General features: G+C 36.5%; 1 protein-coding gene across 1 annotated transcript in view; it reads left to right on the plus strand.

Moving 5' to 3' along the window:
• Positions 1–19,284, plus strand: part of sorcs3b (sortilin related VPS10 domain containing receptor 3b) — a 122,584-nt gene that overhangs the window by 77,169 nt on the left and 26,131 nt on the right. The window contains exons 11-16 of the mRNA XM_056477327.1: positions 353–455; positions 3,667–3,743; positions 3,814–3,905; positions 12,807–12,914; positions 13,181–13,298; positions 18,868–19,001. Coding sequence (XP_056333302.1) covers positions 353–455; positions 3,667–3,743; positions 3,814–3,905; positions 12,807–12,914; positions 13,181–13,298; positions 18,868–19,001 — 632 coding nt within the window. The remainder of the gene's footprint in view (positions 1–352; positions 456–3,666; positions 3,744–3,813; positions 3,906–12,806; positions 12,915–13,180; positions 13,299–18,867; positions 19,002–19,284) is intronic.

The following is a 19,284-nucleotide window of genomic DNA, read 5'->3' on the forward strand; positions in this document are numbered from 1 at the left end:
TACCGCTTGCTTGCATACGTAATTAGTCTTGAATCACTAGGTGGTTGATTGCGTTTGTTTAACTGCACTGATTTTTGACATGGTGACTTGATGCTGAATTCTAATTGGCGTAATTACATTATGAATTCTTAAAGCTCTGAAATCGACTATTTGATATTTGTTGGTTTTCAGAAAAAGAACTGGGTCACGCTAATTGTAAGGGATACTAAAAATATGGACAGAATCCGAAACGGATTAATTTGCACGGCTTTTGAAAGCAGATGCTCCAGTCTGTTGATGCAGGGGAGATTATGGAGATCAATGTAAATGCATTGAAATATGAGTTAATACTGTGTAATGTTCTGATTTCCAGCCGTCGTGCTCCCTGCACCTTCACCTGCAGATGTCTGAAAACCCCTACACACCTGACACTATCTCCACCAAACAATCCGCTCCAGGGATTATAGTGGCCACAGGTGTGTGTAACTGTGCCACTTTCTTTATTTGTTTTTATGCTTGGCATCTCGAGTGCGTTCCCTCAGGAGTCTCTGATAAATTACAGTGCAAACGTGCATGCTTTTAAATGCAGATGGAATTTGGGTAGCCACATCATGGCTTTCAAGTTGCTACATCCTTCTGCTTTTCAGCATCAGAGTTTGGCACGATTGGAGGAAAAACTCATTTCACACTGTTCTTTTGCTTGTCAGACTCATTATAAAGTTATCTTCAAAACTCAAGCTCAAATAGCTTCCTGCATGAGTCTAGATAGATGCACGCTCAAAAAGTTAGCCATGCAGAGCACGCAGAAAATATGACCGGTGTCTTCCACATTCATAATTGCCTGTCATGTCCGACAGCTGTTCCGCAATCACTTTCCCATGCTCGGAGTGTATAAATATGGGATTTGAAAAATATGTTTTTTGTCACTGCAGGCAGCTTTACCAAACATTCTTCATCAGGTGTCATGATGATTGTGGTTTTTGAGGGCACTCAAACCCATCTGACATTAACCCCAGCAGACAATGTTTACCAGGAATTCATAGGGGAAATCATATAAAATACAGTATGCATTTACTACTCTACTGTTGTGCATTGGCAAAATGTAACTACACAGTCGAGTAAATCTAAATGACTTCAGCTAATCTCATAGATCAGCGGCTTTCAGGCTGGTGTCCAGACACCCCCAGGGGGGCACAACATATTTAAGAAAAAGTTGCATTTAAAAAAAAAAATGTATCACTTAAGATATTAATGAAATACATAATGATTTTTGACATTTACAAAATTTATTAAAGACTGGTCAGAAATTAGGAGATTACTAGTTATTATTCTGTCATTTTTGTACTAATAAAACATTTTTTTTTAAGAGAAAGAAACTATGCATATGTGGAAGGGCATCCACTGCGTAAAAAACGTGCTGGATAAGTTGGCGGTTCATTCCGCTGTGGCGACCCCGGATTAATAAAGGGACTAAGCCGACAAGAAAATGAATGAATGAATGAATGAAACTATGCATATGCTTAAAAAAATAGGGTTTCTCTCACATTTGCTGTAAACATTATTTTAAAAATGCAATGTATTGTTTTTATTACATAAATAAAATTAATTTTACTACATTAATACAATTTACATTTTTGCTTCGTCATAATGACTTTAAAAAAACCTTTAATTTTTACATTTTGGAAAGTTTTTATAGGGGCGGCACAGTGGCTCAGCGGTTATCATTGTCGCCTCACAGCAAGAAGGTTGCTGGTTCGAGTCCCGGCTGGACCAGTTGGCATTTCCGTGTGGAGTTTGCATGTTCTGTCCTTGTCTGCTTGGGTTTCCTCTGGGTGCTTCGGTTTCCCCCACTGTCCAAAAACATACGCTATCCGCTTGTTAAGTCATGATGTAGCGATGACGTATGGAATACTGTTTCCGGGTCCAAGCCGCTACTCATTGAATTGAGAAAATATTCATTTATGACCACTTTTTTAGTCATATTACACATTAAAGTGAATTTCATATGCAATCATAGTGTACACAACAGTATCTGGACTTGCTGCATCATAAATACCAAAATTTTAACAAATAATAAAAAAATTATCACTTTCTTGCCATCTGATATTAGGCATGGACATATATATTGTGATCGTGATTTTCGTATTATATTGCTTTGTAAACGTGTATTATTACCATTTGATGAGTCTCCCCATACAGTTTGACAAAGCGCTAGGACCCGGAAGCCTCTTCGCGTGACGTCCATTTAACAAGCAGATAGGTGAATTGCAGAAACTAAACTGGTCGTAGAGTATGAGTGTGTGTGAATGAGTGTATGGGTGTTTCCCAGTTCTGGGTTGCGGCTGGAAGGGCATCCGCTGCGTAAAACATATGCTGGAATAGTTGGCGGTTTATTCCGCTGTGGTGACGTCTGAAATAGAGACTAAGCCGAAGAAAAATGAATGAATGAATGAATAAAAACTTGTATTTATTTTAGAGCCTTTAAATTAAGGAGTTTGAAAATCTCTGCTTTAGCTTTGAAAGACATGTATGGCTCATATAACCTCAGTTAAAAAAAAAAAAAACGTGTATTAACATTTATAATTTACTTGTTCTAACTTTTGATTCTGTATAAGTCTTTAAATGGATAATTCCCCAAAATTAACATTATGTCATCATCATTTACTTACCCTTGAGCGGTTAAAAACCTTATAAGTTTCTTTCTTCTATTGAACACAATATTGAGATATTATGAAAAAAGCTGAAAACCTGTAACCATTGACATCCATAGCAAGAAAAACAAATACTATGGAAGTCAATGGTTACAAATGTTCAGCTTTTTTAAGAATATCTTCTTTTGTGTTCAACAGAATAAAGTAACCTGTAAGTTTGGAACAAGTGAAGGGTGAGTAAACGCTAACAGAATGTTCATTTTAGGGTAAAAATCTCTTTAATTCTGTAAATGTTCTTGTTTGTATGTTCAAAATTACGTGAATGCATTAAGACTTTCTCCGAGACTTCAGAGTTCTGCTCTCTTCTGTTTTGTTTTCAGTTTTCTTATAGCATCAGAATTTCTGTTATAATCTAATGAACTGACTTCAATCACCTCATCCAATCTTCTAATATACAGCTAAAGTCAGAATTTTTAGTCCCCCTGAATTATCAGCCCCCTGTTTATTTTTTCCCAAATTTTTTTTAAAGGAGAGAAGACACATTTATAATCATAATAGTTTTAATAACTCATTTCTAATAATTGATTTGTTTAATCTTTGCCATGATGACAGCACATAATATTTTACTAGATATTTTTCAAGACACTTCTATACAGCTTAAAGTGACATTTAAAGGTTTAACTTGGTTAATTAGGTTAACTAGGCAGGTTAGGGTAATTAGGCAAGTTATTGTATAACGATAGTTTGTTCTGTAGACTATCGAAAATAATTTATAGGATAATAATTTTGACTTTAAAATGTTTGTTTTTTTTATTATTAAAAACTGCTTTTATACTAGATGAAATAAAACAAATACGACTTTCTCCAGAAGAAAAAATATTATCAGACATACTGTGAAAATTTCCTTGCTCTGTTAAACATAATTTGGGAAATATTTAAAAATGAAAAAAGAAATTAAAGAGGGGCTAATAATTCTGACTTTAACTGTATATCTAACAATGTATGGTTAATAATAATCCAGGATTTTTCTTCCCAGGTAACATTGGACCAGAGCTTTCCTTCTCCAATACAGCCATGTTTATCTCCTCTGATGCCGGAAACACATGGAGACAGGTACACTAGGAGACACCTGCATGAGTGCTCACTGTATTGCATTTCCCCTCACTGTAAACACTGTCTTTAGATTTTTGAAGAGGAGCACAGCGTCTGGTTTTTGGACCATGGAGGGGCTTTATTAGCTGTTACACAGTCTGCTGTACCCACACGGTATTTATGGTAAGACAACATGCACTTTTTCATAGAAACACATGTATTTGTAAGACAAGACTTGACATACTGTAGTGTGATTTGAAATTGTCAATGAGAAAATGACTAGTCTGGATAGAGAAAATTAACTAACAAATTAGGGCTGTCAATTTAGCACATTAATTATATCAAAGGGTTACAGGGGAAAAATTATGTTTAAATTTTTAATGGATTTAATTAATTCAAGATACTGGAGCATTTTTGAAGTATTTCCTCACATTTGTAACATGTGATAGAGTTGAGCAATATCACACAGGGGCTGTTTTTGTCCTGAATAGCACAAGTGCAAATGTGATATTGATTCTGTACAACAGTTCAGTAAATAAGTCAATATTGAGTTATATTTTTGACACAATATTGTCTGCATAAATATGTATATATCAAATGAGAGGCAGCACGGTGGCTCAGTGGTTAGCACTGTCGCCTCACAGCAAGAAGGTCGCTGGATCGAGTCCCAGCTGGGCAGGTGGTATTTCTGTGTGGAGTTTGCATGTTCTCCCCTTGTTGGCGTGGTTTTCCTCTGGAAGCTCCAGTTTCCCACCCAGTCCAAAGACATGCGCTATAGGTGAACTGGATGAACTAAATTGGCCATAGTGTACGAGTGTGTGTGTTTGAATATGAGAGTGTATGGGTGTTTCCTAGTACTGGGTTGTGGCTGGAAGGGCATCCGTTGCATAAACATATGCCGGAATAATTGGCGGTTCATTCCACTGTGGCGACCCTTTACAAATAAGCAACTAAGCTGAAGGAAAATGAATGAATGAATGAACGAATGAATGATTGTCAATTGAGGATAGTTCTCCCGAAAGTTCTGTTATCATATGAAAAAAGTTGCAAAAGATACTTTTAAATATGAAACGAAATGCCAGTAAGTGGCAGAAAGTGTTTTAATTGGTGAAGCAGACATTTATTCAATTATTTGATTTTAAAAGCAAGTGACTGTTTTATAAATGGTTCAATGATTCATTGACCCAACTAATTCAATAAATTGAATAATTAACCTACAAAACAACACTGTGATAATGAGCTTTGTTTGGTAGCTTGTTCCAAAGTTGAAATATGTATGAAAATGTAATTGAGCAAATATGTACTACTTGTTTATTAGAAATCAGTGTCATATTTGAAATTGTACTGACACAATTTACTTGTGTCACCATCAGTTTAGCAATTCAACATTTTATCTGAGAATTTTCTTCTGAGAGTTTTTGTTTGCTATATCTATTGATTATTCAAAAGACCCACCCCTCATTGACAAATGTTCAGAATTTGTCCCTTGTACGAGCTCATTTGTCCTATTTTGACTGCTATTCCATAATAAATTGTGAAAATAACCCATCAAAAAAGGCTTTAAGACCAAGCAGAATTCTATGTTAGCTGTCAGTACAGAATTTGGGATGCCGAATTTGGCGTGGTGTGACTTCAGAACGGGAAGTCACGCCGTGCCAAATTCGGCATCCCAAATTCTGTCTGAGGAAAGATGAATTGGCTGGCCAGTTTGTTGTCCTAATAAATGACATTAGGCTACAGTTTTTAACTGTTTTTAACAGTTTTCCGAGCTTAAACCCGGAAAGAGTATTCCAGACGTGACCAATACGTCACGACTTAACAAACTGATTTTTTTTTAATGATATGTGATGTAATACAATTGTATTTTAAAAATAAGTATTTATTAATATGTGGTTGTGATGACCGCCCAACAAGCTAATTCAGCTTTAAAAAGTGCTTAAAATGTCACTAAAATGCAGCATTTAAATTTCATAATTAAATAAAAAATTAGGTGAACAACAGCAAAAAGGTCCACTTTTTGAGAACAAAGAACCACCGGCTGGCTACAGGCCTGTGATTTCAACACAAGCTTCAGTTGTGTCTCAGACAAGTGAATCTCACTCTCTGCAAACCTTCAAAAAAATTATACGTACAATTAGCCCTCCTGAATTATTTGCCTCCCTGTATTTTTTCCCCCAATTTCTGTTTAACGGAGAGAATTTTTCAACACATTTCTAAACATAATAGTTTTAATAACTCATTTCTCATAACTGATTTCTTTTATCTTTGCTTTACTAGATGTTTAGATAAACAGTATAAAGGGTAAACTAGGTTAATTAGGCAAGTTAGGGTAATTAGGCAAGTCATTGTATAACAGTGTTTGGTACTTAAAAAACAATATTGCTTAAGGGAGTTAATAATATTGACCTTGAAATGTTTTTTTAAAAATTAAAAACTGCTTTTATTTTAGCTGAAATAAAACAAATAAGACTTTCTTCATCAGAAAAAAATATTATAGGAAATACTGTGAAAAATGTCTTGCTCTGTTAAACATCATTTGGAAAAAAATAAATAAATAAATCACAGGAGGGCTAATAATTCTGACAACTGTATATGCTAAAGAGCACTAGAGAGTTCATTACAGTTCATCTCCAACTTTTTGTTTTGTTTTTTTTTTTATTCAGACTACATTTTTGAAGTTCCCACATGCTTTAACATCAGCTTTGATTTGAGGACTGGCAGATAGAAACAGCAGGCAATAGGTCTTATCATATCAAACATTTGGAATCCTTTCAGCAGAAAGTGCCTGTCATGGCTTTGTAGTGCAGGTGCCAGTGTTTGTCAGGGCTTTTATACTCATGTTGGGGGGGTTAAGGTTTGAAACAGAGGTGGGATTCGGTGGGCTTCCGTTCACATGTTGTTCCTGCCACGTCACACATGCGGCTTTGATGTGCTAAGCTCTGAAACGTTGTCAGGATCAATTAGACTGCGGAGGATAATTTGTATCCTCCTGTGGGTTGCTGATGTTAGAGCAGGAGTGTAATGTGTGTGTGTGTGTGTGTGTGTGTGTGTGTGTGTGTGTGTGTGTGTGCGGGTGTTCAGCCATCAGATCGCATGCGTTTGACCCATATCTTCAGTGACAAAAACCCTTTCCTTTCTTCATGAAAAAAGGACATAAGATTGTTAGAAACAATAGAACTGTATACTCGTGAAAGCTTACTATAGTCTGTGAAGGTTTCAAATGTAAATTGATGATCAAGAGACATTATTGAAAGCGCTTTAACATGATCTTTCAGAAACAATTTGGGGCTGAAGAAAAATGGAAAACAGTTGCTGCTTGTGGAAACTGTAATAAAAGATTTTTCCGGTATTCTTTATGAATAGAAATTTCAAAAGACCAGTATTTATCACACTTTTCATCAATTTAATCTTGATACGTTCAGATTTTTAGGTTTAATTTAATGATTGCACTAAGTAACTGTTTTTTCTGTTTAAATGTGCTAAATTATTTAAAGCAATATTCCTAATTTAGCCAATAAACTCGCCAGGGCGATGCTTTCTTTGTTGCGTAGGGATGCTATGCAGACAGGGCAAGATCCAAATGCAGCTTTATTATGAGAATGGTCAGACAAGCAGAGGTCAAAAACCAGCATAAACAGTATAGTAGACAATCCAGAAGCGTAATCCAAAAACAGGTGAGAGGTTCAGGGCAGGCAGCAAAGAATCAAAACACGATAAAAGTCCAAAGTCATAAACACAGGAATTAGGAAACAAGGAAACCGCTTACGTAAGGACAGCAACAGCTTAACAATACTCAGCACATGTGTGTGGAACAGAGGGGTTTAAATAGTCCAAATAATCAATGATAATGAGTTTCAGCTGTGTGTGTGTGTGTGTGTGTGTGTGTGTGTGTGTGTGTGTGTGTGTGTGTGTGTGTGTGTGTGTGTGTGTGTAAATGACTCTTAGCTGTGGCAGGAGTGATTGGTGCAAAGGCTTCTGGGATATGTAGTTCAGTAGGAAGTGGTTTCCAATAGAGAAAACACACTGCTGGCGATTACAACATTCTTGTCCAGGAAATTCTCATTTAATAACACAATTACAAAAGTACCAATTTTCACTATTAACTAGTGGCTTATTCACCTTGTTCTTTGCGTATGAGCAGGCACAGCTATTTGGATCTGTTTGGCTCAAGACTTCCAGACCGTTTTCTGCAATGTATAATTCCAAGTCATCTCTCTGAATCGGCGACTGAATCGGAAGTTCTAAAACAATCGCAAAAATGAGCATACTTCTGCATTGAGGTGTAAGGTCAATTTCTGCCTATTATCAAGATATTAGCTGACCTTATAAAGTACATATTTTACATGAGGGCAGTACGGTGGCGCAGTATATATATATAAAACTATTAATAATCATCAAATTAGGCATTAATTGAGGAAAAAGTCATAGTTAATTGTTTATTATTAGTAAGAATTGTATAATATATCAGAATATTTCATGATTTTTTTCAGCCATATAAAACATGCTTAATATATTATGTGTAGGCCCACCACATGCTATTTTTGTTTTTAAAAGTACAAGTATTCTTCAAAGCTTTATCCAGGAAAAAGTTGTAAATTGTAGGCCTCAAAAATAATAAATAAAAATCTCAAGAAATGTAAAACTGCTCTTCACACTCATACATTCATTCATTTTCTTTTCACCTTAGTCCCTTTATTAATCAGAGGTTGCCACAGTAGAATGAACCGCCAACTTATCCAGCATATGTTTTATGCAGCGGATGCCCTTCCAGCCCCAACTCAACACTGGGAAACACCCATACAAACTCATTCACACACATACACTACGACCAATTTAGTACCTGGAGGAAACCCATACGAACACGGGGAGAATGTATAAACTGTATGTAAACTCTATACAGAAACACCAACTGGCTCAGCCGGGGCTCGAACCAGCGACCTTCTTGCTGTGAGGCAATCATGCTACCCATTGCACCACCGTGATGCCAGCTCTTAACATTACACAAAAAAAAATTACATTTGTTCTTTGTTCAAACTACACTCTCAGAAATAAAGGCACACGAGCCGTCACTGGGGTGGTACCTTTTCAAAAGGTACAAATTTGGACCTTAAAGGTCCATTTTATTACCCCAAGGGTACATTTTAGTACCTATAAAGTACAGAAGTGTACCTCTTACATTTTTAGGTACTAATATATACTTTTGAGGTACCAATATGGACTCTTTAAGTACAAAAGTGTACCTTTTGAAAAAGTACCACCCCAGTGACAGCTCGTGTACCTTTATTTCTGAGAGTGTACTTATTTAACATGAGCTGAATTAAGTTAACTTAATTCCTTCATGTTGTCCCAAATCAAATCGATTGTGTGCAACTCAGCATTTTTACAGTGTAGATCAAAACACAAAACAATAACAATAAATATTGGCAAGATAACAACAACTGTTTAAATGGAGGTCAGCAAAAGAATAATCTAAAGAACATTCATTCATTCATTTTCCTTTGCCCTATTCTTTGATTTATCAGAGGTTGCCACAGCGGAATGAACCTCCAACTATTCCAGCATATGTTTTATGCAACGGATGCCCTTCTAGCAGGAGCCCTGTACTGAGAAACACACATACACTCACATTCACACATAAACTACAGCCAATTTAGTTCATCCTGTTTACCTATATAGCGAGTCTTTGGACTCTGGGGGAAACCGGATAACCCAGAGGAAATCTACACGAACACGGGGAGAACATGCAAACTCCACACAGAAATGCCAACTGGCCAAGCCAGGACTCAAACCAGCGACCTTCTTGCTGTGAGGCGACAGTGCACTGAGCCACCGAGCCACCAATCTAAAGAACAAAAATATGAAAATTAATTGGGGAAGCATTTCGAGGAATTCTGTTGGTTTCTCATAGTTTCAAGATAAGGATTTTTTTAGTGTTTGAGACTCAAAAGGTTTCATAAAATATGTAGTTGCTTTTTTACACCGAAAAGTATCTTAATGACTCCAAACTTCTGAACAGGGCAGTGTATGAAGTCTATAAATGATAGATGTTTCTTTGCTATTAAAGGCAAACCCAGTTGATTTATGTATAATTCTGTAGAATCAGCAAGTGAACGTACAGTATAAGAAAAAATGGCAAACTGTGCTTTAAATTCAAAATAAAGGTCCTGAAGAACACAAGTTGACTTCGAAAATACGACTATGAAAATAAGTTCAGCTTAAACATTCAACACTCAAGGTCTCTAAATATGCAACAATAACTGGCTGTTTCCATTTCATGTTGTAAAATTAACTTCCATCCAAAAGTCAGAAATTTGGCATAATACAAGATAAGAATCTTTACCATTAAGTGAGTTAAAGACAACAAAACTGTAACTTCCTCATAAATTGGCACTAAATATCACACAGACAAACAAAAGTTGTTGCTAAATAGGTGAAGCCATGTTACAGTAGTTTTCATGTTAGTCTGATGTTGGATTACGCAATCTTGTAAGATTCTAGGAGATAATTATAGCAAATTATTTTGATGATTGACTTTTACTTATGACATAACATGAAGTGATTGATCCACTCGTTAAACACAAATCACATCATCTGTTCAAGCAAAGTCATCCGCTTTGAATGTTATCACTGGATTTAATGGATATCAGCTGATAGATATGGGTAGGTAGGCGCCTTCTGCACCTACTGGTAGGCTCAGAAGGCTGTTATCATCCACCATCATAACCATCCACATGATTAATCAGCTATACTAATAGAGAAGACTCCAGATCCAGATCTGTTTGTACATTGGGTTGGGTTTAGGATTAGGGTAGGGGTAGACGTTAATAAAATACAATTAATGGGAAATTTAATAAATAAAATAAATAATTATCGTGGTTAATCAGCTGTATTAATAGGCCCCGTTTACACTGCCAGTTAAATGTGTCCAATGTGTTCAGTTTTTTCCGATGTCCATGTAACGCTACATCTAAAGGTCATTTAAATTCTTTTTTGTTGTTGTTGCTGGGTTTTCTATATGTTTATGCTGTATTTCACTAGTCCAATTGTAATTTGCGGTATTACAACTACAAATGAGGTCAACGTGCAATAGCCAATCAGCTTTCTGTTATTGACTCAGTGTCCTTGGCGAATGTGACTTCATCGTTGTGTTTGCGGAGGTTAGCTTTGGTGCACGCGACATCATTTCGGCTGGCGGAGTAACTATACTGTTCACCTGAGTCTCAAAAAATTCTGTGAGCTCCGCTATGGCGTTAATTGTCAAGTATAAAAGCCTGGTATGTTTAGTGAGGTGCGCGATGCTGCGCCAGGCGAAAGTATAAACCAGCTTTAAGATGTTTGTTTGTTTTTCTGTAGTTTAATGGTGCATCTAACCTGTCTTTAGTACAGTTCAGTTTGAATACATTTATTTTACCACTAATTTTGTGATTTTGCATTTTCTTTTTATGTGTATGCGTGTTTTTGATATTGCAATATAGGTCTTAAATTTAATACTTAATGGTCTTAAAAAGGTCTTAAAAAGTCTCAAATTTGACATCATGATATCTGCAGAAACCCTGGACACAGACTGGATCTGTTGTATGACCGTGTAAACACGAAAAAAAAAACGCATGCATTCGGATATTCAGAGATCGGTTTCAGACCTCCTTCTTATGTGGAAAAAAATCAGATATAAATCGGATATGTGACAATGCGACTATCATGTAAACAGGCAGATCGAATTTATTGAGGCATTCCTTTTTGTACATCATTAACTTGTATCAATGTGGTACTCCTCTACGGTTTAATGACGTAGAAGGAAGACGCGGTAAATAACAACAACAGAGGAAACATGGAGGCGGAAAGTGGTCAGTCGCCACAATTTGCTCCCACCAGTCCAGAGATCCCTCTTGTGCCCACAAATTCGGCCCTTTCCCTCCTCCTCCACCTCAAAATCATTTTAAAGTTGGGTGATCTTCGCATATTTCGCAGAGCTAAAAGCAAGACAATTTCTTCCATCAAGGCTTGTGTGGCACAGATGCTAGAACCCGCCTTTACACATGCGCAATGTCATAAATTCTATGGCAAGTGTAACCACATTAATCAAATATGGGTCACAATTAAAAGAACCTCTAAACGGACAGGTAAAAAAAAAATCAGAATTGGGCATCAAGACCTGACAGTGTAAACAGGGCCATAGAGAAGACTCCATATTCAGATGTTTTTACATTACTGTGACGGTTGGGTTTAGGGTTGGGGTAGGGGTAGACATTAATAAAATACAATTAATGATACATTTAATAAATAATATACATAATTATCATTAACTTCCAGCAGCTATATGTGATCTATAGCTGATTAACCATGTGGATGGATGATAACAGCTTTCTGAGCCTACCAGTATGCGCAGAAGAACACTACTGGCTACTGAGTCATATATTTGTGTTGCGGATTAAGAATTTTATTCAATAAATGTGTTTTTGTGGTAATTTATGAGCATATAGCGCATACATTTTATACACATTTTTTAAATGTATGCTCATATTGGCATTTCCATCCAGCATTTTCTGCAATATCTCAAAATTTGCATACAAATAGGTAAATGTAAACATAGAAGGAAAATGACACAACTAGAACCTTCAAAATACAAGACACTCTTAGAATGAACAATATCGAAGAAAAAAAACACTGAAAAGAATAAACAACACAAAAGACTGAAAGGAAGTAGAATAAAGAGACACGACACAAAAGCACAACGATATGCAAAATAGACTGAATGTATAATGAGACTTAATCTGCATTTTACATGACTAATAATGATTAGAGGCTAATGTAAACACAACTGGGGTATGGTGAATAATTTTGTCCTGCTATTTTTCAACGAGCATATCTTAGATTTGATTTTAATGTAATTATGCAGATGCAGCCCACATTAAATGTTAATGCGGTGACTCCGCAACGACTTGTTTTTGTGCATCTGCAAAATATTCTCAGATGACTGAACAAATGCATCTTCTATTTTTATGTCTTTGTCAAATGTGCACAGTACAGTATATGAATCAGAAGAGTGCTTTGCCAGTGATATAATTTGTGTATGTGTGTGTGTAGGATTAGTCTGGATGAAGGCCGCCATTGGGACAAACTCAGCTTTTCGTCGACACCCTTATTTGTCGATGGGGTTTTGATGACTCCAGAGACTGAAAATCGCATCATTACGTAAGAATCATCTTCTTTGCCACACTGATCTCAATGGTCCAGAAGGGGTCAGTAATGAACCTTCACCTACCGGGATCATTATTATCAAATTAAGTGTTTTCATTTGCATGTCTGGATGATGATCATTAGCACTGTTGTTTTACTGACACTTCCTTCTTATTAGTCCTTTATGGATTTTATGGCCCAAGAAGTCACTTTGTCAACTGTAAATAATAAAAGTAAACAGATTTCATGTTGTTTTCAAACCTCTCTGTCTATCCTTGTAGATTCTTCGGGCACTTTAGTTACCACTCGGACTGGCAGCTGATAAAGATTGACTACAGCTCCCTGTTTGGGCGGAAATGCACAGACGGAGACTTTCAGACATGGCACCTCCATAACAAGGTTGTCACCTCACATTTTTCAGTAGCGCCTTACTGTTCCCTCTCAACGGCAATGCACTAATTCACTCACTCAACATTCAACATGAGTTTCTTTTGGCACTGGGTTCGCTAGTAATTAGGGTGGCGAGGGAGATTATTTTCACCTCCGGGGTAACATGCCCAAGCAGAATGGAAATTAATGGAGTCGTAATGGATTTTTGCAACAGATCTTAGCGCGTAATATTGGTGACATGTTGTCCATCAGCCTTGAGTCACTCGTGGTTTTAAGAAGTCAGCGTTTATTGCTTGTTCAATCAGTTTCCTGCCAAGCATGATATGCTTTCTATAATTCAGATTAGACATAAAGATTCTTTTATTTTATTCTTTGCTTTAAGGTAAAAATAAGGGTGAAATACTGTTAGTTAACATCCTAACACTAACACTACTAAGTAAGCCTAGATATTGTTACTAGTGATTCATTTCAGGCTTTCTTTAACTGGTTGACCAATCACAGCAGACTGCTCATCGGATCATTCAGAGCACAGTACACTTTCAGAAAAGAGCAGATCCTTGAACAAATTGTTTCAGACATTGTGAGAAAAGAAGTGATGGTGCAGTGTGTATTGTGAGAAGAGTTTTTTTTTTACCTCAGGTGTATGTAGTCCTATTGTAGCAGACCTCCAGAACATAATGAGAAAAAAACACTCCAAAAAAGTAATAAAAGGAACTTTAGGGCAATTTAAAGTATTAAACATGAAAAAAAACAGTGCCAATGTCTCTTTCAGTTAGAATTACAACTTCAAAGAGCTGCTTTATAGCTGAGCCTGCTGTGTTCAAGTTTTTCCTCAAATCTGACCTCGACATACTGACCAGAATAAATGAACTAAAGAAGATTTCTACATCCAGAGCCACAGCTACAGTATCACATAATTGTTATGGACTAATGGTAGTCAAAAGGCATTTACTAGCCAGATGAAACTTTTTGGGATAGTTTCAAGATGTCAGGTTTACTTTATTTAAAATGAATTTTAACTTAATATATTTTTGTTAAAGCTACCATTCAAATCTTAGTATGCACCAAGCGGCAACCTCCCACTCTCCCTCATGAAGCCAATACGGAAGTAACTAAAACTGTAATTCATCGACTCGCCTTTGGGGGCTGGCTCCAGGAAATCCAGATGTTCTGTGACTGCAATGGTAAACTGGCCAATTCTACAGCTGCATACAGCTAATATTACCCTTCATGAGAACTGTGAGGGAGTGAATTTTTTCGCTGCTTACTGTCACGTCACCTCAGCTGATTCCAGCTGATTTGTCACTGAACTCGGCATATATATCGAATTTTTGTGTTATTTTATGTAGCTTTGCACTGTGAATTACCCTTTGGAATTATTTCCTACAATTATCAGATGATATGGCATGCTGTGTGCACTTAATTGTGCTCACAAACCATTCAAGTGGCCTCAATTTCCTTGGTGAGTGAAATTATATACTTTTACACCATATCTCTATAAATGTATTTGTTTTATTTAAGATCATTTATAATTTTCTTTAGAACTTGAATGCACTCCAGAATCTGACCGATTGATTAGCTGTAGGCTACAGAACAGTCATGTGAAACGTTGTCATACAGTTTTATGCCTGAATTTCATAAATAGCCTTGCATTTACTAACACAGACTATATTTGAAGTATTTGGAAGTAATTTGCAATTTCCTCCTATACAAAAATGTTGTAAGAACAATGCTTTAGTGGCTCAATGTTTTACAACAGTGTAAAGTCTAAACACTTTATTGATATAGTACACAACCAAGCACATGTGGTCAGAACACAAACAAGTCGCAGGTAATGAAGTGTTAAGCGTTTCTCCAAAAGAAAATCTTTAACTCATCTCACGCTCCACCTCTTTGCCCATTTTTGGTTACCCCGGACAGTGCGATGACGCGCCCACAAAATGGCGACAGTTGGCCATGCCAACCTATAGCTTTATTTGCACTCTTCAAAAAAATATGGGTGATGTCACAGATACAATGTCCATATTTTTTACAGTCTATGGTTCATATTTTACAGGTTTACTTTATTTAAAATGAATTATAACTCAATACATTTTATTAAAGCTATTTACATCTTAGTATGCACCAAAACAACTGAACCAAGGCCTTTAAAAAGTGGGTCTAGGTCTACTTCCAAATGAACGAAAATGAACACAACAAAGACAATCTAAACAAACCAAAACATTACAAGATGTGGCCATAAAAAGGACAAAATGCACATCTGTTTCCTTGTCATTGTCTTGATGTTGTCCATATTTCCCAATAAAAGTATTGGAATCACATGTCCTTGCAGCAGATGTTGATTTGTGTGTTTGATAGAGAAATTCTTGTCACCGAGTGCCTTTACATGCACAAAATAAGCAGAGGAATATCAAAAATCTGATTGTTACAGCGAGTGTTTTATGTGTTTACCTGCAAATCAGTAAACCGTCTACACACAAAAACACTTTTAGGAGATTTTAAGGTTTGCCAAATTTCTCACCAGTAAAGATGTCATACCCCAAACATCAACATCAGTAGCTCAAATATGTCAGCGAGAATTCTGTCAGAAGCTGTTATCATGTTATTCTGATTCTGCATCAACAACGTGAGTCGAAGACACAATTTTGTGCTTTAATCAGATAAGAAAGCAGAGAGTATGAAATATTACCACCACCCCTGTCTAGAACTGCCTGCTCAAGCTGGACATCTTTTAACTTGGCGCACCTAGTTAAAAGAATGGCAGACAAGAACTAACTATTCAGCTTTATACTTTATATGGTACGGAATATACACATTTCTGCTCCTAAGAGAAAAAATACAAAAGGAAAATACCAAACAATTTTGTAATATAGTTGATCAAAAGTGCCTTTCAGACAGAGGTTCAGCAGCCTTTACTACCGTTGTTCTTTTTAAAAGGGAAAAACTTAGCTAATATGTAACTTAGATTAGGGTTGGGTCTATAGTCGATGCCATCATCTATTGCAGATGGCCGATAGACATCGTGACCCTCCGCCCCGCTCCTGTCACAGCAGCAACTCACTTAGGACCCGTTTCCACTAATACGTCTTAGTTTTAAAATGGCATTTTAGAACGAAAACAATCCACGTCCACACTGGCGTTTCACCTAGCGTTTCTGAAAAGCCCTCCTTCCACACTATCCCACTAAAATCACGTGACCACACACACAAACACACACTCTGTTATGCGCTGCAGCGTCTGCGCACGTCTGAGTTCCAGCAGTCAATGGGTACTTTGAGCACAAAACCCCAGAGAGCAGTGCACGCTGGACAGTTTATCAATGTATCAATGGATGTACTGCTGAATCACGTCTCACTATAGTCGTTAAAAATTATATTTAATTAATCTTGTCTTTATCTAATGACTCTTCGGTCTTTTGAATCTATCAGGTAACATGTCACAGCTGTCAGTACACTGCTTCAATCTTTCGCTTTCACGCTTGTACTTAGTAATTTTAGTAAAAACTTCAGATTCTGTTGGTTGGTTCTTGTTGGTTGTGCACCTTTTTTTTACCAACCAAGTTTGTCAACGCCATTATAACAACACAGATCACTCTGCCTATTCATGCCAGAGTCCGGAAAAAGTGATTGACAGGTGGTGATTTGTATGTAACTTATCTTTATTTATTCATGATTTGGTTATGGGTAAAACAAAGACCATGCGGGTCAGGTAGATAAAAGTGTAGGCTACAAATAACTAACTCGTTATTCGTAAATAATTAATTCACCGCCGCCCACGATGACATCGTCCATCGCGATGTTTCACATTATACATCTTACGATCTAGCTTAGATTTACATAAGACAAAAACTATTTTTTCATTTATTCTTATTTTCATTCTCATTTTTATTGATTTATTTATTGTTCTGTGATTTATTTTCAGTGTAAAATTATGTTTAAATGGCAAAAAAATTCACTTATTTGTAAGTCAAAATAGAGAAATTGACTATTGTTTGTTTTTTTATTATTGTTTTGTGCTGTATTAACTGGTTACTGAGCAGCAATAAATAACACTATAAAAAATAAGAAGTTTTGAAGTGATTTTCTAAACTAGTATTGTTTTGAAATTAATAGATGCATAATTATCGTGATAACCATGAAACTGTGATTATTCTTCAGACTATAATCTTACGCAAATCTATGGGTTCTGTTTGTGGACTTCAGTTCTGCCTTTAACACCATCGTCCCATCACTGCTTGAGTACAAACTGGCCAAGCTCTCTGTTCCTAGCTCTGTCTGTCAATGGATCACCAACACCCAGCACACTACCTGTTCGAACTGTTACCGTCTGGTCGGCGCTTCAGAGCACCAAGCACAAAAACAGCCAGACACAGGAAAAGTTTCTTTCCTCAGGCTGTCTACCTTATGAACAGTTAAATATTCCCCTACTGTGCAATAAATATGTGCAATACTTTCTCATACGCACTTGTACACAGCACCTTATATCAATATACAATGCAATACTTTCTACATTCGCACTTGTACACAGCACCTTATAACCTGTATATTTATAACAATCTGTACATACAACTCAACATCCAGGTTTCTTGACTAACCGCATCTGTTTAATGTTTATCATTTTTATTTTATTATTTTTTTCATATTTATTTTGTGTTGTCACTTTATGTACACTGGAAGCTTCTGTAGCCAAAACAAATTCCTTGTGTGTGTGAAGCACACTTGGAAATAAAATTGATTCTGATTCTGATATCCGTTGCATCCCTACATACATTTGAAGTCAGAATTATTAGCCCCCTGAATTATAAGCCGCCCAAAACAGAAAGAAGATTTTTTTCAACACATTTCTAAACATAATAGTTTTAATAACTCATTTCTAATAACTGATTTGTTTTATCTTTGCCATGATGACAGTAAATAATATTTGACTAGATATTTTTCAAGACACTTCTATACAGCTTAAAGTGACATTTAAAGACTTATTTAGGTTAATTAGGTAAGTTAGGGTAATTAGCCAAATTATTGTATAACGATGGTTTGTTCTGTAGACCAAGCATGCTCAACCCTATTCCTGGAGATCAACCTTCCTACAGAGTTCAGCTCCAACCCTGATAAAACACACATGAACCAATAATTAGGACCAGAACAGCACTTGATAATTACAGACAGGTGTGTTTGATATGGGTTGCAACTGAATTCTGCAGGAAGGTAGATCTCCAGGAATAGGGTTAAGCACCCCTGCTGTAGACAATCGATAAAAAAAATATTGCTTAAGGGGGCTAATAATATTGACCATAAAGTATTTTTTTATTAAATAAGAAATAAATATTATAGCAAATACTGTGAAAAATTCCTTGCTCTGTTAAAGATCATTTAGGAAATATTTGAAAAAGAAAATAAAATTCACAGGAGAGCTAATCATTTTGACTTCAACTGTATTTGCACAAACTTTTTGGCCGTCCCTTGCTGAAAATGAGTCCACATATTACACTTAAGGGACATTTGAGCCTAAAAAAAATCTAAAATTCTATTTTGTCAGGAAATCCTACGACTGTGTGTGTTTGTGAATGTCTGCATTACAGGGTGAGGTGTGTGTGATGGGAGAGAGACAGGTGTATATGAAGAGGAAGCCGGGCACGCGCTGCACTCTGGGTCGGGAGTATTCTCGAGTCGTTTCAGCTGAGCCCTGCATCTGCACCCTCTATGACTTTGAGTGGTGAGTCGCACACATGCAAAAACACACAGCAGCTGCTTTTCCAATGGAGCAAATGAGTGACAGTAACTCTTGCGGATCAAAGGACTCAGTGTTGCATGCAGAGAACAAAAGCTGCAGGGATCCAACCAATTACACAGATTAATTAAGTGGCATTTGAATGTAAAAAAAGACACGTTTTTTCACCTCATCTGTTGCTTTTTTTAATGTCTGCTCAATGCAGCTTATGATTCTGTTGCAGTTGCTACATTAAATTAGCAAGGTAAAAGCCTGGTTTTACACCCAC

The sequence above is a fragment of the Danio aesculapii genome, chromosome 17 (assembly GCF_903798145.1).
Source record: "Danio aesculapii chromosome 17, fDanAes4.1, whole genome shotgun sequence".
NCBI lineage: Eukaryota > Metazoa > Chordata > Actinopteri > Cypriniformes > Danionidae > Danio > Danio aesculapii.